Source organism: Eublepharis macularius, chromosome 1, assembly GCF_028583425.1.
Source record: "Eublepharis macularius isolate TG4126 chromosome 1, MPM_Emac_v1.0, whole genome shotgun sequence".
Classification (NCBI taxonomy): domain Eukaryota; kingdom Metazoa; phylum Chordata; class Lepidosauria; order Squamata; family Eublepharidae; genus Eublepharis; species Eublepharis macularius.
Window position 1 is genome coordinate 250460680 of NC_072790.1, and position 22606 is coordinate 250483285.

The window sequence follows — 22606 nt, forward strand, 5'->3', positions numbered from 1 at the left end:
TGGACTCCAATCTTGCTGATCTGAAGTTGGGAGTTTCGGGAAAAGATGACAGGGGACAAGAGAGAAGTTTATAGAATTTTGGATGCCATAGGTGGTAGGGGAATGCAATATTTTTCCTCTTGCATGGAGCCTATTTGTGTGTGTTTGTGTTATGTGCCATCAAGTCGCCTCCTACCTATGGCGACCCTATGGATGAAAAACCTCCAAAATGTCCTATCATGAACAGATTTGCTCAGATAGTATTTGGGGCTTGCAAATGAAATAGATTGGCAGTAGGTTTGCGTAGGGGAGAGGGAAGGACAAGGAACTTGGGGACTTCACTGTCACAAGATGTGAAAGATCATAGCCTATTTTTTCCTCCATGGAGTGAGTAATTGAGTTTCCAGTTTGATACGTCTGCCCCTTCCCCTGGTAATACTTCAGCCAAGCCTCTGTCTTTTTTCCCCCCTTCGATTTTCCAAAATTCCCTTGTAAGCAGGTCCGATTTTACACTTATTCGGTCTCCCAGTTTACCAAAAGGAAAACAAGAAGTTGGGGGAAAAGGTGAGGTTGTGGCAGAGGGTTGTTATGGGGGGGGGATTCAGTTTTGATTCCTCTCCCCCCCAAAAACACACACACAACCCTCTGCCCCGCACAGTGCTTGTCTGAAGTGCCCCCACCTCCGTAGTGCATTCGACCACAGGAAAGAAGTCCCTTTTAGACACACATAATAGGAGGGTAAACAAGTGATTTACGGCCCTTCTTGCTGATCTCAGTCTCTTGCACGGTTCCTCTGAGCCAGACAGCCTGCTGAGTAACAAAGCCCTGGGTGGGAGTTGTGCGTCCGCATCCCAGACGTTGGCGCTGTTTTCGGTTTCATTCATGTGGGGAAAGTGTTAACGAATCCCCCCTCCCCCAGGTTGCGGCCACCCATATGTCGTGAGAGAGGGAAGGAAATGGAGGGGGGGGGACCAGCGCCAATAAACACTCGAATGCTATTTTCGCTGTGTGGTTTTCGTAACAGGTGCAAATTTTGTCGAGGGGAATCAAGCTAGCTGCCCCGTTGAACTGACACATGTTTGCCTGTCTGTGGCGTTCACCTGTACTTCAAAATGAGAAGTGCCAGCACTTTTGGAAACTGTTTTCTCCCCCTGATGGTTCCAGATATTGGGAGTAGATTGAGGTTATTCAGTGGTGAGGGAGAGGTTTCTCATCCTGGAAGGGGTGGCAGCAGTGGGATCCCCTCCCTAGAGAAGGTGAAGTTCGTCCTGGCTGCTGAAGGCATGCAAGGACGTGGGAAGGAGCATGCAGCCACACAGGAAGACCGGGTAATGGTAGGACAAGAAAAAGGGGGCAGAAGCCAGAAGTCTGGAACCCCGTTACCCGTTCGTTCCACAAAGAGCAGGGAGGTGACTAAGTATTCTGTAGCTAGCAAGGATGACCAACAGCCAAAGTCATGATAGAGCGAACAAAAGGTTCATCCCCTTTATCTTAGGGTCAAAAGAAATGCCCCTGAAAAGCTAACAAGCAGTTGGGATTTGGAGGTGCACTGCTACTGAACATGGAGGTTCTACTAATAGCCATTGGTAGACCAGTCCTCCGTGAATTGGCTATCGAAGCCAGTTGACCAGCTCTGCATCTTGTGTCAGTGAGTTCCACGTGTTACATGAAGAAGCACTTCCCTTTGTCAACAGACACAGGAATCAGGAGGCACCGTAACACTTTGTTTCTTTAGAGGTTGGCAGACAATTCATGGCCTAGCTCTAGTCCACAAAAGCTTACGCTGGGATAAATACTAGCTAAGCTTTAGGGTTCCACCAGACTCTTCTTTGCGGCTGCAACAGACCTTGCATGGTTGTCCACCTGGTTTTTTTCCTTCGTCTCGCCTCACATTTCTACAACCCGTCTGCTTTCTCAGGAGCCCCAGGTCATGGCATTAATAGGAGAGGGTGTGCCGTTCCTCTGCTTCACCACTGCCGTGCAGAGTCTAAAATCTTTGTTGTGTTTCTTCTCCTGCCTGTCTGTTTTTCCAAACTGAGAGCAGAGGGCAGATGGCAGGGCAGGTCTAAAAGGAATGCTGCCGTGCCAGTCAATCCCTTGGCACCACAGGCGTGGCGCTGAGAGGGTGAGGCGAGGTTGCCGGCTCGAGGCTGGTGACTCCCGCTTGCCCACATTTGCAGCGTTGTGCGCTCAGAAACGTCGACCGCCTGACCCTTCCTGACTCCAACCACTAGTCCATCCAGCCCAGTTTTTAAGAAGAGCCTGGCTGAATCAGACCAGCAGTCTAGCTAGTTCACTGGGCAGCCTCTTGCCCTGGGCAGAGGGGCCAAGGCCTTCCCCTGATGTTGCCGCCCGGCGCAAGGGGTCTGCTGTCTCTGTATATGGAGGTTCAGCCTAGCTAGATAGGAACATAAGAAGCGGCTCTCTAACGTCGCAGGCAGAGAAAGATCTTTCCCAAACCTTTGCCAGATGCAGGCTCTGAAATGGCACGGTGTGCCCTGCAGGGCTTTTTTGGGCACGTGTGCAAGCATTTGGTGGCATGTTCAAATCTCCCCTCCCGAGAGATTTGGCTTTTTGAGAACCAGGAACAGCTGGCATACCCTGGCAAGCTCTGGCATCCCATCTTGGCATAAGGAAGGGGGTTGCCGCCCGGCAGAAATTACAAGTAGGGCTTGAGGAGACTTCCTCCGTGAGAGCACTGGTGGATTCATGGCAGACTAACAGCAGTTACAACCGTGTCGTTGGGGAATTGCAAACAATACATAGTCATCAATTAAGTATCTAGTAACAGTCCTAGCTCATAGAAGCATATGCAATCCACTGTTCACACCATCAGTGCAAATGGTCATATGCAATCCAAAAGAAATGTTTACTGACAAAATTGACATCAAATATGAATTCCGATATCCAATCCACTCCACAGTAACGCGTAATCAACGTGCTCCCGGTTATAAACCACGTTTCGATGCGAAATGTGGTTTATAGCCCAGAGCACATTGGTTATCTGTTATTGTGGATTGGATATAAGAATTTATATTTGATGTGAATTTTGTCAGCAGGTGGCAGAGAAGGGGGGGTTGGCCTCCCCTTTGGATGGGCCACCTGCGTTCTTTCCTGGATAGGCAGATTCCGTTTCTGATCACCTCCAGGTTAGACTGCTACAATGCCCTCTATATGGTGCTGCCTTTGAAGACTCTTCAAAACTTTCCGTTGGCGCAGAATGCTGCGACAGGATTGCTAGATGTCAGGATCACATCTCCCCATACTGAATAGGGATCAAAGTGTTGGTTATTACAGAATTTTTAACATTATGTTATCGGTATTCTGAGCTACAGCAAATAGCTATGGCAGAAAAATTGACATCAACTTAGAGTGGTTGAAGGTAAAGCTAAAATGTCAGATTTCTATGAAACATGGCACGATTTTATTTCCTATACGAATCAGGAAGGTATTCAACATCGACATCTATCTAAGCCCTTCCTCAAATTATGGAACAGGAATTTGGTATAAAGCAGGGGGGGGGGTTCTGGGAAAAGAGGTAGTGGAACTCAAGACCGCACAATGACGCCAATTTGGATCAGCTAGAACAAGGGGGGAGTTTTTAAGTTTAAATTGCCCTCGGCGAAAATGGTCACATGGCCGGTGGCCCCGTCTCCAATCTCCAGACAGAGGGGAGTTTAGATTGCCCTCCGCCAGCTCAGCCGTTCAGCGGCACGGAGGGCAATCTAAACTCCCCTCTGTCTGGAGATCAGGGGCGGGGCCACCGGCCACGTGACCATTTTTAAGAGGTGCCGAAACTCCGTTCCACTGCGTTCCCAGTGAAAAAAAGCCCTGGTATAAAGTATACAAAGCAATACTTTTTAAAAAATCCCTTGCACCATCAACAGATTCCTCTCTTGCTTAGATCTTGTAAGATAATTCCTCTGTCAATAATTAGATTCAACATTGTCTAGCATTTATTTATTTATTTATTTATTTATTTATTTATTTATTTATTTATTTATTTATTTTGGTAATCTTGTTCTCCATGTTTGTATTTTAGTCGATGGCTGTATTCTTTTCAGGGGGGGGCGTTGTTTGGAAAATTAATAGCATCATAAAAATGAAAAATGATTACCTGTTCGGAACCGGATACTTCACATTTTTTCCCCAAACAACTTGCCCATTGCTTAAAACCATTTTCTGAAGTGTTACCCTTTCCCCTCCCGTTGCCCTTTCAAACTGAATGTGGTGTAGTGGTTAGATAAAAATGAAATAGATAAGTAAACAGATAAATGGTGTGGCCGCTGGTTGCAAATTCTTGCCCGGGAGTCGCACCTCGGTTAGGGAATTCCCTCCCCACCGCTATCCGCCTGGAGCTTGGCTTATTGAGCTTGAAGCAAGAAATCTTGGTTTGATTGAGTTATATCTCACCCTTTTCTGCCTTTTTAATAATATCTTGCTTCCTTTTGGGGCCAAATTTTGCTCCTGGCGAGATCAGTGTTGCATTGCTTAAGCTGAAGTTTTTATTTTTGTGATGCCTTTGGGGGAAATGCCGTGATCTGCCCGCTGGCCTCTTGGGAAAGCTTTTGGGCTGAGAAGGCAGGGAATGTATATTTTTAAAAAAGGAACTTGCATGAAATTTGGAAAAGGCCAGATAGGTATGGGCGTGAAGCGGGATGCTGGGATGAACATCGCTGATGGACAGGGAGCGTCAGCATGACGGCAGAAGGTGCTGTGGCTGGAGCCCGGCTTTCTGAGCCTGATGGTTAATTTAGAGCCAAACTACAAGTGACGTCTTACACAGGTTGGACACTAGTCGGCTTCCCTCAAGTTTTGATGGGAAATGTAGGCATCCTGGTCTTGCAGCTGTAATGGAGAGCCAAGCTGTAAAACCAGGACGCCTACATTTCCCATCAAAACTTGAGGGAAGCTGACAAGTGTCCAACCTGTGTAAGGCGTCACTTGTAGTTTGGCTCTTAGCTACGGAGGGTGCAGAACAAAGGACTGGGTTTCTCTCCGGGCCGGTAAACTCTAGCGCTAGATACCTGTGCCTCTGTGAACAGCGCAAACTGAGAGGGGAAATGTGCCTCCCAAACAGCCACCACCACCACGTCTGATGTTATCAGGGCCTGTACTGGTGCACAAATACACCTTGGGTTTAGGGCGAGCCATTAAAGCAGTCGTTTTGTGATGTCTTTTTCCTGTCGGGTTTCCTGGAAGTAAGCACCCAGCCTGGATTTCTGAAAAGCAGGCCTGCGTCTCGCTCTCCCCCTCGCCCCACCTAAGCACAAACATCAGCCCCTCTTCCCTCCCCTTCCAACACCCTGCGTGCAAGCAAGAGATGCGGGGCGAGAGCTTGGGGGTGGGGGTAGGGGGTTGAAACCACTCTGTCAAGATTTAGCTCAGCCCATCTGGAAAGTGCTTCTCTTTTGCTCAGAGAGTGCGGGGGCAGAGTCACGAACTGGCGGGACGGGAGAGCGGCGAAAGTTGCTTTGGGGGCTCAGGAAATAGCTCTCCGGTAGTTTGATGCGGCATGCAAATTTCGAAAGCTGACTCAGCCCTGCGCCATTGTAGGAAAAGATGCTTTTTTTAAAATCTGGAGGTTCGTGAAAGGCAGATGAAGGGCAGTGTAAAATGCATGCGATTCGTGTAATATTAGTATATCATGGACTTGATCCTGTGGACCCATTACAGTAATGGTGGCCCTTTTCCCGGGGTGGAAGGAGCTGCTTCCGTCTCTTGCATCATGCAGACCTCCTTGTCCAGGGGAAGGTGTCACCAGTAGGACTCTCTGCCACTTGTCTTGTGAGACCAGAACCCAGCAGGACTTACTATCTTTCCGCAGGGCCTGTAAGGCAGAGATGTTCCGCCCGGCATATGGCTGAGATTAGGCTAGGCTGCCAGCCTGGTAGAGGAAAAGCGAAGATCTGAGCCCTCCCTATTAGAGCTGTCCACCATCTAGCTTTTCCCGATTGGCGGACTGATTGCCTCCAACTAGCAAATTTGATCGCTGCTATCTTGTATATAAACCGTTGTATATAAACTCCTGGCGGGAGACTGGGACGCTGACTCTTACCTCCCCTCCTTCTCCTTGTTTATATCTTGCGTGTGCACGCTCCCAGCTGGCGTGATGATGTCACTTCCCAGAAGTGACATCATCATGTGAGTCAAAGGGTGGCCCAGGAGCGCTCCCGCACTCACAAAGGGGTTGAATTGCCCTCCCACAGGGCCCGATTCGGCCCGAAACAGGCTTGCTGTGGGGCGCGGGAGCACGCTGCACTGCTCTGTGGTGTGCTGTGCCACCCCCCGGCCCGGTAAGTGGAGGCGGGGGTGGGTGGGAGGTGGGAGCAGGGGATCCCCCGTCCCCAGTGGGGGAATGGCAAGCCTAGTTTTATACTTACACTGTACTATTTTGATACTATTGTTTTAAATTGTTTTTAGGATGTAAATTTTATGGAATGTTTTTACTCAGTGTAATCTGCCCTGAGCCTGCTTTGCAGGGAGGGCGGAATAAAAATCTAAGGTAAATAAGTAAATTAAATAAGTAAATAGAGTAAGAAATGTGAAGGGTCAAATCTTTCTTTCCTACCCTCCCTCCAAAGAACTTAGAGGCATATACTTATTCCCCCACGTATCCTCACAACACACCTGTGAGGTAGGTTGGGTGAAGATAGAGGCTGGTTTCCAGTTACCAAGCAAGAGCATAAGAAAAACCATGACGGGTCAGTCCAGCGGTCCATCTAGTCCAGCATACTGTCTCACACGGTGGCCAACTGACTACACTGGAGGGGCAACAACAGGACATAAAGACTGGGGCCTTCCCCTGCAGTTGGCACCTGATAGTGGCTGAATCCACATTACCTCCGTGCATCCCGGTGTTGCACTAAATGTTCACTAAACACCCGGAAGTATAGTGTCTTTCTAGCGCGATTCAGAAATCGCGCTTGAAAGACGCTATACTTCCGGGTGTTTAGCGAACATTTAGTGCAACACTGGGACGTGCGGAGGTAATGTGGATTCAGCCATTGAGAGGTTGACTGCCTCTGGATGTGGAGGCTCCCTTTAGTCCCCGTGGCTAGTTGCTGCTAATAGATCTGTTCTCCATGACTGTCTAATCCTCTTTTAAAGTCATCTATGCCGTCACTACATCCTCTGACAGTGAATTCTGCATTTTAATCACTTGGGCAAAGAAGAGTTCCCTTTTATCCATCTTGAATCTCCTGCCCGTCAGCTTCATTGGATTCCCCTGAGTTTTAGCATTTTTAGAGAGGGAGAAGAATTTCTTTCTGCTGACTTTCTCAACCCCGTGCATGATTTTATAAGCTTCTAACATATCCTTTGTTAGTTGTCTCTTATCTAAACTGAAAAGTCCCATCCTCTTCCACCTTTCCTCATAGGAAAAGCGCTCCAACCCTTTAATCATTTTAGTTGCCCTCTTCTGTACTTTTCCTGTTTTTTCAAGCAAGTTTCATGAGTGGGTGGAGATCTGAACTAGAGTTTCTCTGGTCCTGCAATGCATATTTGCAGGGGTCATTTCGTAGAAAAAGAACTGGAGGAACTCATTAGCATATTTATTTATTTATGTATTACATTTCTAGACTGCCCTCCCCGTCGGATGGGCTCAGGGCAGTGTGACAACATACAATTTATAACATACAGTTTAAAACAATAAAAACATTATAAATAAACATTTAAAAACATTATCCATGTGCAATAAAATTTCTCAGATGGCGGATATAAGTATGTGTCACACTTTATGAGCTCCTGCATGGGTGGTGGACGGTCTTCAGTGGTATGGGTGGCAAGTGGACAGCCTAGCCCCCACCAAATGCCTGGCGGAACATCTCCATCTTGCAGGCCCAGCGGAAAGATAACAAATCCCGCCAGGCCCTAGTCTCCTCAGACAGAGAGTTCCACCAGGTCGGAGCCAGGACTGAAGAGGCCCTGGCTCTGGTAGAGGCCAGACGGACCTCCCTGGGGTAAGGGACCATCAGCGACCTCTGGGGAACATATGGGGAGAGGTGGTCCCGAAGGTGTGCGGGACCCAGTCCGCATAGGACTTTATAGGTCAACACCAAAACCTTGAACCGGATCCAGTACTCAACTGGTAACCAATGCCACACCCCTTGCCATAACTGGAAATGTGTCATTAGCAGGACTGATTTGCATATGCCACACCCCCTGACATCACCTATCCTGGCTGTTTTGGACCCAATCCTGGCCACTCAGGACCAAAGTTGGGCGCAAAATGGCAAAAAGGAGCTGAAAATGGCCGAAAAGGGGCCCAAAATGGTCAGGATCAGGCCGCTGCTGAACAGGAGAATGATCTACCACCTGTCAGAGGCCCAATCCAGGCTGTTTTGGCCCCAATCCAGGACAAAACGGGCCCAAAATGGCCGAGAATCAGGTGGGCAGGGCCACCTGACATGTGACCTCTTTTGGGAACTGCCAGGACTGCGTCCCTGCACAATCCCCCTCGAAATGAGCCCTGCATATTTGCAAAACGATCCCTCAGTTGCACAGGTCTTCCTGCTGGTATGCCAGAGTTCCTCTGCAATTGGCCACCATTCCCTGGAACGAGGACTTTGCAGATGGACTTCCACCCCGTTCCTTTATTACATGTTTGTCATCACACTCTAATATTCCGGTTTGTGTACAGAATCAGTTCCTATCTACACTGCCGTTTAAAACTGGATTAAGAATACTTAAGATATGGGGAGTGGGAGGTGATTAACAGCACCTACACAAAACAGTTTTGATATCCTTCGCTGCTGTGCAGTTGTGAAAGTTGGCTCATACTTTTCAGTGTGGAGGGCTGGAGGCGAGTTGTCTGCAGGAGATGAAGTTAGCAGCCGTATTTGAGATGTATGCGTGTGTCCGGTGTGGTGTAGGTGGAAACAATGTCAAACTAGTATGGAGAAAACCAGCATTCAAATTCCCACTCAGCCATAAAGCTGGCTGGCCTTGACCCTATCACTCACTCTCTCTCTCGCTCTCATCCTAACCTACCTTACAAGGTTTTTGTGAGGATAAGATGAAGGAGGGAGAGAACTCCACTCTGGGCTTCCAGGAAGAAGTACAGGACCGAAAAGTAATAGTGTTAATTAGTATTTTTTTGGTTTGGTTCTCAAGACAGGCTCATCCCGATGGTGTTTTGCCGTCTGGGCATGGAGCAAGGGTCACTGGGTGTGTGTGGCGAGGGGAGGTAGTTGTGAATTTTTTGTGCATTGTGGAAGGGGTTGGACTAGATGACCCTGGAGGTCCCTTCCAATCCTATGATTCTGTGATTCTGTTACAGTGGTATTCAAGATGGCGGGGATTCTTCTGTTGCTACGGTTACAAGGCCTAATTCAGTTCCTCCAATATTATCATCATTATTTCTGCCGATCCGGCACGCAATCGCATTCCTTGCCTTCCCCATCCCTCTCCCCCCACCTCTTTAATTCTCAGATGGAAAAAGATGGCCGCCGTCAGAACATGACTCAAGATGGCGGCCTGTTCCCAGTTGCTATGACGACACTGCCTGAAGTAGGGCTGAGGAGGCACGTCCCGGGCTCCCCAGCTTGGCTCAACACGACAGAGCTTTTTAGCGCTCCGTCGTCTTTTGGCCAACATTTGGCCCTCCTCTTTCCGCCACCGCTCGCATTTCCTATGACGCCATGGAAGCCGTGACTTGGGGGGTGGGCGGTGTGTGGACGGGAATTGCAGCTGTCGAGATGCCCATTTCCTGACCACACAGGTCTTAAAATATACTCCGTTTTCCTTTTGTCTTTCTTTCTTTTTTGCTTCTCTCCCCAATCGCATAGGCCCAAGCCCTGGTTGACCTTGTGTCAGCTTGGATTTACTGGCACCAGGCAGAGTTTAAAAGTGAGAGTTTTTACTGGCAGCCTCTTCGAGGGGGATCCACTGACTAATTTAGGAGATGACTCAGTCCTCTACCACGCCATTCCCTTCCCTTTGACTGTGCAGCTTTGAGGTTGGGGAATAAAACCATTGCTCTCTGTGGCTTTTTTGAGCGTTCGGGGTGGTTTTGTTTTTTTTTTCCATTATTTGACATGATGCAGAGATGGAGAAAGGTAGCTACAGGTGACATAAAGCACAGTTTTTAATGTCTACAAATACACAAAGAACGCATGGTGCCCTGTGTGAGCTTCTCCTATTTCCCCCACGTCAGCCATATGAGGTAGCCTGTCTGAGGGGCTTAGAGTTGGACCCGTTGCTCCTCCTAAGTAGGTATCCTATATATTTAGTATATCCCTCCTTTACTCTAAAGAGCTCAGTGTAACATACCTGGCATTCCCTAATTTTATCCTCTCAGCAATCCTGCAAGGTAGGTTAGGCTGAGAGAGGGCGATAGGGCTGCCAACCTCCAGGTGGTAGCTGGAGATCTCCTGGAATTACAACTGATCTCCAGGCCATAGAGATCAGTTCCCCTGGAGAAAATGAATGCTGGGGGGGGAGGGGGGATCCCATGATATTAAACCTCACTGAGTTCCCTCCCCTCCCCAAATCCCTCCCTCTAGGCTCTACCCCCCCCCCCCAAATCTCCAGGAGCTAGCAACCCTAGAGAGTGACTCGCCTACGGTCACTCAGCAGACATCATGGAAGAGTGTGGGGATTTGAACCTGGAACTCCTAAAGCCTAGGACAGTGGCTTCACCTCTAATGCCAGTTCTCTAGTTTCCTGTTGGGCAACTGTTTCCACTACTGTTTTTGCTACCCCTTACTCATGGAGATGTGAATAAGGGGTGATTGGCCACTGCCTGCCCCCCTGCCTGCCAGCAAGATCGTGAAGCCATTTTCTCCTTGCCTCTTCAGCCTTTGACGAGAAGAGCAGTCAGGCCAGGTTTAACTCAGTGGCCTCTAGTTGCCGACCCTCTGCCTTTTAGATTCTGCGGCACACTGACTCTTCTTTCGAGGTTACATACAAGCTGATCAAAGTGGCTGCGTTTTCTTGCAAAGAGCATCCATCTATTCCCACTCCCATCAGTATTTGCAATTGTATGTTGCTTTCAGGGGCATGCCCTTCCATGTGGTGAGTTAACATGCTGGTAAAGTTCTGAGTGATAAATCCACCAGTTTAAATAATTTTGTAATCATAAATTTGTTCTGTACAATAAGACATCTGTCGTGAGAACTACAAGAGATCCAGGGTTGTTCTCGTCCATGCAGCCAGCCACTTGCTTGTGAATTTCCCTGAAGTGTTCTGTATTTTTTAAAAAAAATTTTACACTGCCTCCTAAGAGGATCTGCTCGAGGTGGCCTTCAAAATCAAGCAGGGCAGGAAGATGGTGTGCTTCCCCTCTTTGTATGTCCCCTACATAATAGTCTCAGGTATGCTGCCTCTGAATGTGGAGGCTCCATTGACCTCTCTCAGCTTTGCTCTTAGCCATCCATGGACCTGTCTTCCATGAATGTATTTAACTCTTCATCTCCTGCCTTCAAGGCTAAGACCCCTCACTGCACCTGGTGGCAGTGAGTTCCATAGAAGTGTGGGTGTATGGGTGAGAGAGAGAGAGAGCCAAGCTACAAGTGACGCCTGACACAGGTTGGACACTTGTCAGCTTGCCTCACGTTTTGATGGGAAATGTAGGCATCCTGGTTTTACAGCTTGGCTCTCCATTACAGCTGCAAGACCAAGATGCCTACATTTCCCATCAAAACTTGAGGGAAGCTGACAAGTGTCCAACCTGTGTCAGGCGTCACTTGTAGATTGGCTCAAAGAGATCTGATGAACTGCATAAAACTAAATGTGAGGCAGAAGAGAAAAGACCAGTCTCCACGTCCCAAGGAAGGCACCAGAGGTGTGTGGTGTCATGTTTTCCCGTGATTGCCCTGCATCCGTTGCAGACCATGGTGTGTTTGTGCAAGAATTCAAAATGCTGCGCTTTATATGTACAAAGCTTGGGGGGCTTCTTGAACAGTGGCAGCTGCTGGCAGGGAGGGGGGCAATATCAGTCCAAGATCTAGTGGATTTCTCGGGGGGGGGGCAGGGGAGGTCTTCTTCTTTCACAGACACCTGCTGAGAAGTCACAACACCCCGTTCCCTTTGTCTTTTTGCAGTTTGCCGCACCAAAACGCTGCCTCAGCAAGATGGCTTTCCTCTCATACTGTGTGGTGGTTAAAGTTCTCAAAAGCAAAAAGGGGGCTGGATTCTGCCCGCCAGGCGCTACCTCCTTGTAACACTTAAGCTTTCCTCCTCCATTTCTGTGGGTGTAGCAACAAGCTGGGGAGAGGCGAAATGATCTCTGTGCGTGGCCAGAAACATTACTCTGTGACCTTTCGCCATTCTAAGACAAAGGCTTGGTTGTATAGCTAAGGAAAAGGACCCAGGAGTCCAGCTGTAACCATTGGAAGGTGGTGTAGTTTAATGGTTAGAATGTCAGACTGGGCCCAGGAAGGCCTGAATTCAGACCTCTACTCAGCCACAAAGCTTGCTGAGTGACAAAAAGCTAGTTGGTCTCTCTCAGCCAAACCTACCTTACAAGGTTGTTGTGAAGACAGAATTGAGGAGGAATGGACCATGTATGCCGCTCTGGGCTTCAAAGATGGGTGGGAGGAAATGGATCGATTGGAGCCCATGCTGCTCTCAGAGTTGGCTGCAGAGATAAAATTTTCCACCTTCAGCCCTCTGATACGGTGCATCTTCTCGCATTTTCTCCCCTCAGGACAGCTGCTAATGTTTTTCTTCGCCTCTGTTTTATCCTCACAACAGCCCTGCAGGGTAGGTCAGGCAGAGAGAAAGTGACCGGCCCAAGGTCACCAGTTGAGTTACCCAGTTCAACGGGGATTGGAACCCAGGCCTTCCCTCTCCTAGGCCAGCACGCTAACCAGTACACTGTTTAGTCTGATCTTTATGGGTTTTGCTTTCCAAATCGTCCATACTGGAGGCTCTGAAGGGAGTCCAACTATTCAGCCCCCCTGTCCCAAGAGTTGTAGTATTGCTGTAATTTTTAGAAGGGAGGGGATAAACAGGCTGTTCTCCTGTCATTTGACTTTGTTAAAGTTAACAGAGAGTTAAAGCTTACCTCTCAGTGGATCCTGCTCAGGGGATTTATTGGGGATGATCTACCAGCATTATGTAAGAAATCGTGTGATGGTAATCAGAGAAATGGGGGAGGGGTGGGTCTTATTTATTTATACGCTTGATTTATAGCCGACTTCCCCTCAAGCAGGCTCAGGGCGGGTTGCAACAACGTTTTCAGTGAGTATAACCTTGAAATCCAGTCCACAAGCCCCTTCCCCGTATAATACCCCCTGGGAGAAGTTCCAAACATCTCCCTACCAAGGGCCCCCTTGGGAATATCCAAAAAGATTATCTTTATGGTACAGTGAGGATGCAAGCTGCTGGTATGATATGACAAGCCCTGTGGTTTCCCCTCAGCATCATGTACTGAGAGGTATACTGCCTCTGAACATGGAAGTTCTATTTAGGTGTCGTGGCTAAAAGTCGTCGGTAAACTCATTTAAGAATGCAAGAATCAGCTTTTGATCTGTCTGGTCCAGTATCCCTTTACCCTAAATGGCTAGGTAGGAAGGCAATGACCCTCCTTGTGGTTGTTGTGGGTTTTCCGGGCTGTATTGCCGTGGTCTTGGCATTGTAGTTCCTGACGTTTCGCCAGCAGCTGTGGCTGGCATCTTCAGAGGTGTAGCAACAAAAGACAGAGATCTCTCAGTGTCACTAGAGAGAGGCCAGTGTCACTGAGAGATCTCGGTCTTTTGGTCTTCGGTCTGAAGATGCCAGCCACAGCTGCTGGCGAAACGTCAGGAACTACAATGCCAAGACCACGGCAATACAGCCCGGAAAACCCACAACAACCATCGATCTTCGGCCATGAAAGCCTTCGACAATACATCGACCCTCCTTGTCTTCCACCATCTACCTTTAGCGGTAGACTGCACCTAAGCGTGGAGGTTCCATTTAACTAAATAGCTTGGTGAAAAGAACACATACTGCAGCTCATGACCACAGCAGCCTAGAGATGGACAATTTATGGAAGTTTGAGAACTGGAGGCGAGGGATCTGTTTTTCTGGTTGTTTTGGGGGGGAGATGGTAATTTTGAAAAAAAATTAAAATATATGCAACACTGACTTTGGCATCAAGCCCAATTTATTTTGTTGCTTCAGTAGCATTTATGTGTATGTTAGCATATAAACCTGTACTAATTGGCATGTTTATGAAATTTAAAAGTGTAAACGCCTTAGCTTTATACAAGCAGAGTTGCAGCACGTTGAGAGAAAGCAGCAAACTGCTGACCCTGGGCTTACCTTAGCACATGTATCTTAATTTTTGTCATCGGAGAGGTAGAAAAAAGTAAAAATTGAAAACCGAATGCAGATTTTGGTGTAAAAGAAGTACATTGTTTCAGCTCTTGAGTTCCTCAATAATGTATTATCATCAAACACATTCTGGCTTATTATTACTTATCAAAATTATTCACATTTAAACATTAAACATATCCTTGAAAATATGATATATATGTCTACTGTAGTAGAGAGTCCAGTAGCACCTTTAAGGCTAACCAACTTTACTGCAGCGTAAGCTTTCGAGAACCACAGCTCTCTTCGTCAGATGCATCTGACAAAGAGAACTGCATCTGACAAAGGGAGCTGTGGTTCTCAAAAGCTTACGCTGCAGTAAAGTTGGTCAGTCTTAAAGGTACTACTGAACTCTTTTACTATTTTGCTACTACAGACTAACGCGGCTAACTCCTCTGGATCTATGTCTACTGTATGCATCAGAATTATCATTTATCTTCTGCTGTGGACTGTCTCACATAAACATTTTCATGCTGTGCATTTTGAGTAAAACTTTGTTTTAAGCGTTTATTTATTTATTGAGAATATATCTATGCTGCCTCATCAAAAGTCCTGCTCAAAGTGGTGCACAAATAAAAACCATAATATATATTTTTAAATCATTAAAAATTTCACTCATTCCAAATATTTGGAAAATATTTGGAAAATATTTCATAAGATTCCCCCCCCCCTGCCCAGTGCTCCCCCAAATTTCATTTGGGGATATATATTTTTTAAGTCCTCAAAAAATGGGAAGGAAGGGACGCATTTTTTTCCGTGAATGGTTCTGGTCTCTCCCACCTTCACACCTCTATGCTAGCGTCACTCCCGTTTCCCAAGGGGCACGTGCTGTAGTTTCGACTTCTCCTGTTGAAGGGGAGGGGGCGGCTGGCACTGCTTGCTTGATCCAATAGGAAGAATCCACGTGTAGCATTTCCCATGCCTCCACATTACCAGAAAGGCCTCTGAGGCCTTCCCAGGGGCCATCCAATGCAGAAACTGAAACATCTGGCTGCTACATCTGCATTTCTCTTCCTGCACCAATTTGGAGGATTGTGGTAGAGCCTCTTACGTCCTCCTATTTATTTATTTATTTCATTTATATCCCGCTTTCTCCCAGTGGACCCAAAGCAGCATACATCATTCTTCTCTCCTCCATTTTACTGTCTCAACAACCCTGTGAGGTAGGTTAGATCCGGAGTGTGTAACTGGCTCGATATTACTCAGCAAGCTTTTGTGGCAGAGAGCACAGAGAAGGTGGCAGAAACGGGCCGTAGTAAACTAGTACTTTAAAGGGGGTCTGCTAAGAGATGGTGGATGCAGAGAGATCTGGGATGGAGAAAATGGGGTAAAAGATGGGAGGATTTAGAGAGATCTGTTAAGATGCAGGGAGAAAAGAGACAAAAGATTTAAAGGGATGCAGAGAGGTGGTTTGTCGGAGAATGAGTTAAAACAAAAATATGGACTCAGAAAACCACAAACCCCCTCATTTCCAGTATGTTAACCATGAGTTAAATTTGTTTAAAAATCCTTTGAGAGGTTTTGAGTTGCATTACCCCATTTGGAGTATATTAAGCAAGCTTAATCTCATCAGATCTCTGAAACTAATCAGGGTAAGTCTCAGTTAGTAATTGGTTGCAAGACCTCCAAGGAAGACCAGGATTGCTATACCGAGATGGACAATGGCAAACCACCTCTGTTAGTCTCTTGCCTTGAAAACCTCAGCAGGGGGTCACGATAAGTTAACTATGACTTGACAGCACTTACCGCCGCCGCCAAGACCCATGCATGTGTGTTCTCTGTGGTGGCTTCTATTTTGTGGAACAGCCTAGCAGAGGAGGTCTCCCAAACTTTTGTCATTTTGCAAACGCTATAAAACCGAACTTAGGAGGGCATTTTTAGGAAGGGAATAAGGCTGAAGTGTAATGGAACAGAGATTGCTTTTATAAAGGGAACAGGATTGTAGCCTGTGGTATGTATTATCTTGCTTTCGTTGCATTGTTTCTACTTTGTAGTCCCTTTCTTTTTTGCGTTGCTCACGACATATTACGTCTGATGCTTTTTTGCATTGTTTCTGGTTTTTATGGTCCTAGTCTCCTTGCATGTCTACTAGTTGATTGCACTGTTTTATACCTCTTGAGATCCAAGGTGGATCTCAGCAGGAAAGGTGGACCATAAATAAACTAAATACAGTTAACATAAGATTAAAAGTGTGCCGAGAAATCCGAGGAGTGGATCACTGCCCTCTTCGTGGGTGATCTGCAGGATTGGAAAGAATTGAAGGACTCTCACACAGTGTGAATTGGAAGCCCTTTAGTGGAAGCAACTTGGAGCTGACTCGGGGGCAAGGGACGAGAACTCGGAGAGATGCTGGCCTCTGAATTCCCGTTTTGAGAAAGTTAGCAAGGTAGAAAGTGGTGCAAGACTGCCCCCCAGTGCTCCATCATTTGTATTGCACCTTGTGGCTTTCCTCCAGCTACTTCGAGAAGCAGTGGAGAGATTGGATGGAGGCTGGGGGGAGATGGGAGCAGAATACCTCCATCTTGGCTTGGGTTGCCAACTCTGGTTTGGGAAATTCCTGGAGATTTTGTGGGTGGCGTCTGGGGAAGGCGGGTTGGGAGGGGAGAGACCTCTGTGGAGTATAATGCCGTAGCGTTCAGCTTCCAGAACAGCCATTTTCTCCAGGGGGGATTGATCTCTGTCGTCTGGAGATCACTTGTAATTCCAGGAGATCTCCAGGTCCCAACTGGAGGCTGGCAACCATAATCCCAGCTTCAAAACGTGACTGGCCAGGCCTGCATTGCTGCAGCAGGTGTTGCTTGCTTTACCTCTCTCTTCTCAGTAGTCCAGAGGAGTCGGCCGTGTTAGTCTAGTTGCAAAACAGTAAAGAGTCCAGGAGCACCTTTAAGACTAACCAACTTTATTGTAGCATTAGCTTTCGAGAACCACCGCTCTCTTTGTCAGATGTTGCATCTGACGAAGAGAGCTGTGGTTCTCGAAAGCTTATGCTACAATAAAGTTGGTTAGTCTTAAAGGTGCTACTGGACTCTTTAGTATTTTTCTTCTCGGTAAGTGAGCCATAGAGTTGCCATTCTCCAGGTGGTGGCTGGAGATCTCCCGGAATTAAAGGTGCTAATGCAGACGACAGAGGTCTGTTTCTCTGGAGAAAATGGCTGTTTTGGAAGGTGGACGGTATGGCATTATACCCTGCTGAATTCCCTTCCCTCCCCAGCCTCCAACTCCAGATCTCCAGGAATTTCTCATCTCAGAGTTATCAACCCTAGCGGACCAGTCCGTATTCCTTTAGAGGGCCAGATTTCGCTCAGGGTCTCTGGGGGCTGACCTCCACTTTCTCTTGCACGTTTTTTGCACTAAAGCAGAGGAGGTGAAATGGGAGCCATTTGAAAATCAGACCTGAATATTCTGGCCCAGCAGCGCTCTGGTATTTATTTTTATTTATGTTATTTATAGTCCGCCTTTCTCACTGAGACTCAAGGCGGATTACATAGTGTGAGATTAATACAATTAGAGGCAAGGACAAGGGCAGGCATTTCCATACAATGTCAAGAACATTTCCATAAACAATGTCATTGGGTAAATGAATACAAGTTTACAAAGACACAGCATTAGCAATAGATGCAGAGGAGTTAGCCGTGTTAGTCTGTGGTAGCAAAATCAAAAAGAGTCCAGTAGCACCTTTAAGACTAACCAATTTTATTGTAGCATAAGCTTTCGAGAATCACAGTTCTCTTCGTCAGATCTGACGAAGAGAACTTGATTCTCGAAAGCTTATGCTACAATAAAATTGGTTAGTCTTAAAGGTGCTACAGAGCATTAGCAAGGATCCAATATGGGGCTGAGGAACTGCTGAAACAGAACATAATCAATTTTAGGACTTGCATTGAACAACATAAAGCCCAGGTAGGATATAGGAGTACATGTGTGTGCTTTCCGCTGGGCTGAAGGATCCTTGGAAGTTAAAGCCACCATTTTGGATGTAGCGCATTGCTCTGTGTTGTTCATATCGGGGTCATTTATTCTCTCCTCCAATTTATGGGTCGTGACATCATCCTTGGAGGGCGGGAAGGAGGCACTGGGGTTCTCTGTGCTGGAAATTGCAATGTCTGGTGTCCTGCAGCAGCAAGAAGGGAAGAAGTGCCTTCTGTGCAGCGGGCAGCAAGGATCACTTAGTTAGGACAGTGAGAGCAGCACCTCTCTTGTTTCCTGGGGGTCGTTTCCTTGTCTTGTCTCCTACTGGGCTAAGCAAGGCAATATCCTGCTGCTTCTCTCTCCTGCCTTATTCGTTCCTCTACAAGATGTAGTCAGATAGCAAGGACTCTATCCCTATCTCTCCCTCTTCACTGTCAAGTATGTATTTCCTCAAAAACTTTTTTGCCTCTTTAATCAGCACAGCGTAACTTCTGTGCTCCGTTTACACTCAGCTAATACTCTGTTCCATTGGTGCTCCAGAATGGAGGAGAGGTTGTGGGATGCGCACCTTTGATGGGACCACAAAAGAGGACATGCAGGCAAAGATCTCTGTCGCGCTCCCTCCAACCCTCTTGGATGCTCTTTCAAAAATGAGGGTGACAGCGCTCTTAATCCAGAGGAGTTAGCCGTGTTAGTCTGTAGTAGCAAAATCAAAAAGAGTCCAGTAGCACCTTTAAGACTAACCAATTTTATTGTAGCATAAGCTTTCGAGAATCAAGTTCTCTTCGTCCGATGCATGATACAAACTGGTCAAGTTCTCTTCGTCAGATGCATGATACAAACTGGTCAAATTTGACCAGTTTGTATCATGCATCTGACGAAGAGAACTTGATTCTCGAAAGCTTATGCTACAATAAAATTGGTTAGAGCTCTTAATGCCATAGTCCCTTTGCTAGATCTCTCCCCTACCCGCCCGCCACATGTGCAAACTTGACATGCTCGGGAGCTGGACCTGCATGCTACCGCTAAGAGCTGTGGGGGCATCATAGTAGCATCCCCCCTTGCTTAAAAAACTTGGTCCCATCGCTCAGCAAAGAGCCAGAGAGAATGCAACAGTAAAGGCGCTCTCCCTTCACTGCTGAGAGGATCTCTTTCCGTTGTTCTGGGAGGCAACTGGAAAAAGAAAACAGGGTTCATGCCCAACAAAACAAACCTTAGTTTATTAATCATACTGGGCATAATTGATTAGGCAATGTATAAATTGTAATCTGTCTGCATGTATTTGCATATGAGTAAATTGAATTTGGAATGGGAAAAAACCATGCTTTGATTTTTGATTGTCAGTGTACACATTTGGGCATGCACCATCTTAGAAGAGGCATTCCCCCAGAGAAGTGGGGGCTGCTTCTTCTAAAGGGGGATGCCTCTTCTAAGATAATTTAAGGTGGGTAGCCATGTTGGTCTGAGGTAGAATTTCAGGATTTCAGTCCAAGAGCAACTTAGAGAGCAACAAGATTTCCAGAGTGTAAGCTTTTGAGAGTCAAAGGTCTTTTGTCTGACTTTGGAAAGCTTACACCCTGAGAATCTTGTTGGTCTCTCAGGTGCCACTGGACTCAAATCCTGCTGTTCTTCTAAGATGGCGCACGACTGACTGAATATGTCGACTATCAAAAATCAAAGCATGTTGCTACCTCTAATTTGGGTAAGCACTTTCATTACAATTGATTAACTTTTGAAATGTTTTGCCTGATTACTTGAGAGTCTCTCTGGATCAGTCAAAAGACGACCAGTCCATTAGCTGATTAATTGGATTAAAGTGTCTGCTCTGTTATATCCCCTGATGGCCGAAGTTGACATGAGGACACCCTCACGGTCACCACGGCCGTTTTAAAATGCCATGAAGATTTGGACACTGTGGTTCCCTCTGCCCTCTCGCCTTATCATTTGCCAAAATGGGTACAGACCACCCACAACCACCCCCCTGAGGCTGTTTTGGTGCTTGAAAAGGCACAAGGGAGACAGCGCGCGGCGTTTTTAAATGACTTTAAAATGGCGGCGGCATCCTCGTGGCAACCACGAGGACACCGTCACGTCCAGTTGGACCCTGAGTTATTGCCGTTTTAGAATGCCAGTCTTTGATGTAGAAAGAAGGCCAGTATGGAAAGTTCGGGGAGCCGTAGGCCCTGTGTCAAAATCACAGGCCAGTAAAAATTCATTTTAAAACATCGCGTATCAGAATGACCCCAAAGCATTGGGTGCTTCTGCTCTGACTTTGCCCTGCTTTTTCTCCCTCGTATAGCCCAGATAGAGGTGATCCCTTGCAAGATCTGCGGTGACAAATCCTCCGGGATCCACTATGGAGTCATCACCTGCGAAGGCTGCAAGGTGAGTGTGTCCGGGGGCCTTTAGCCTTTCTGGGTTCGGTGGCCCTGTGGCTTTTCTGTGCCTACAGACTCTGCAGACTTAAACTGGCCTTTCCCTCCCCCTCCCCTGGAAGCTGCCCTTCCCGCTTCCGTAATTATAACTCCCCCCCCCCAGCACGTGCCTGAGGCCGAGGTACTGGCGGGCTTCCTTGCTGGTCTTCTGTTGGGGAGGGGGGGCTAAAAATCACCTCCCACCCCAGTTTCCGATGAAATATTAATATATCCTGCCTGTTCACACCTCATGGAATGTTTTTGGTTGGGGGCTGAGCAACTTGGGTTGCCGCCCAAATGTATTGTTTCTGCCTTTTATGATTTTAATGCTGTGTTTATTGTGATTTATTTATTTATGTTGTAATCCACTCTGACCCCATTTACGGGGAGAACAGATAATAAATCCGATAAATAACAATAATGATTTTGCATGGTTAAGGCTCACATGCTTTAGTACCGAACACAGGTTAGAAGTACAAACTCTCCTTTGCGCGATTGGAGTGGCAAGTGGCCCCAGTTGCTTAGTCTAGGAGGCATAGGTCAGTGGTAGAGCATCTGTTTTGCACACCAAAGGTCCTGGGTTCAATCCTCGGCATCTCTCAGAGCTCAGGGATCTGGCAAAGACCCCGGAGAGCTCCTAATGGAAAATGGAAGGTTGAACCATGCGGTGTTGTACATCCAAGTATCTGGGGTCCCTCCAGGCCGAATGCAGCTCACCCCCTGCATCAGGACCCCTTACTCATTTTTGTATTCTTGGACATATAACAAAAGCTGGAGAACTGTCTGTTGTGGGGGGCTGCCTTTGGTTGTGTTGATCACACTGGACACCTCCCCCCAGGAGTTCTGTTTCTCACGCCCCCCCCTTCCCACCCCGGTCTGCCGCTCCAGGGTTTCTTCCGGCGCAGCCAGCAAGGAAACGTGACCTACTCTTGCACCAGGCAGCAGAACTGCCAGATCGACCGCACCAGCCGCAACCGGTGCCAACACTGCCGCCTGCAGAAATGTCTCAGCTTAGGCATGTCCCGAGATGGTAAGCCTCAGGCGAGTTGGGAGGGAGTGGTGGGAAGTGTTTGGGATGGTGGTCCAATCTGTGCAAAAGCTAGAAGGGGGGGTGCAGACACATGGGAGGACTCAGTAAGGCTGGTGGGCAGTAAATGCAGGATGGATAAAAGGAAATATTTCCCACATGGCCTAGAACTAACTTGCGAAACTCTCTGCTACAGGATGTAAAGGTGGCTGCTAGCATCACAGACTTTTTTTTTTTTAAAGATAAGCTTATGAAGGACAAGTCTGACTAATGGCTAAAGGGAACCTCCATGTTTAGAGGCAGTATACCTCTGAATACCAGTTGAGGTAGCCAAAGCCAGGAGGAGGCTTTGTGTCCATTCTTGCAGGCCTTCTGGGGACATGGTGGAAACACGATGCGGCAATAGATGGACCTTCGGTCTGATTCGGCAGGGCCGTTCTGACAAATTTACCCAAACCTGTATAAGAGCAGAAGACGGGTCGGTTCGGATGAGATCTAAAGTCCATTCGGTCACCTGTGGCTTGGATCCAGCTGTGTAACGGACTTTTATCCGTGTCTCACTAAAGCTCTCGCTATCTCAGACTAAAGATTTATCTTTGCTCGTGGACAGCTTCCAGCACTTAGTTAAGACCTGCAAAGCAGAACTTGCTCTATGAACAAGTTTGTTTATCAGTACAAAACTATTTATAGGGTTCTTCTTATAAAGCTTTACCCAGTCAAGATACACAGTCCTTCTAGAGTTTCTTTCTTTTTATTGAAATACACTCGAGTCTTTTTTAAAGGAGCAAGATAGCAAAACGTGTATGATTATTAATACTACAAAAATGGAACACAGAAAAGCAATAAAAATTAGGTTTGCTAACATCTCCTAATTAACTCTAAGTTTAAAACAATCAAAGTTTCTATGAAATGCATTAAGATTCTCATAGCAGTGGTAACATTCTCACCTAGGTCCGCATGAGATTCCTTCCGATCA

The 22606-nt window shown here is 47.1% G+C and overlaps 1 protein-coding gene across 2 annotated transcripts in view; it reads left to right on the plus strand.

Moving 5' to 3' along the window:
* RORC (RAR related orphan receptor C) overlaps positions 1 to 22606 on the plus strand; it is a 100482-nt gene that overhangs the window by 52941 nt on the left and 24935 nt on the right. For both annotated transcript variants that reach the window (XM_054997665.1, XM_054997673.1), the window contains exons 3-4: positions 20489 to 20574; positions 21492 to 21633. In XM_054997665.1, the coding sequence (XP_054853640.1) occupies positions 20489 to 20574; positions 21492 to 21633 (228 nt within the window). The remainder of the gene's footprint in view (positions 1 to 20488; positions 20575 to 21491; positions 21634 to 22606) is intronic.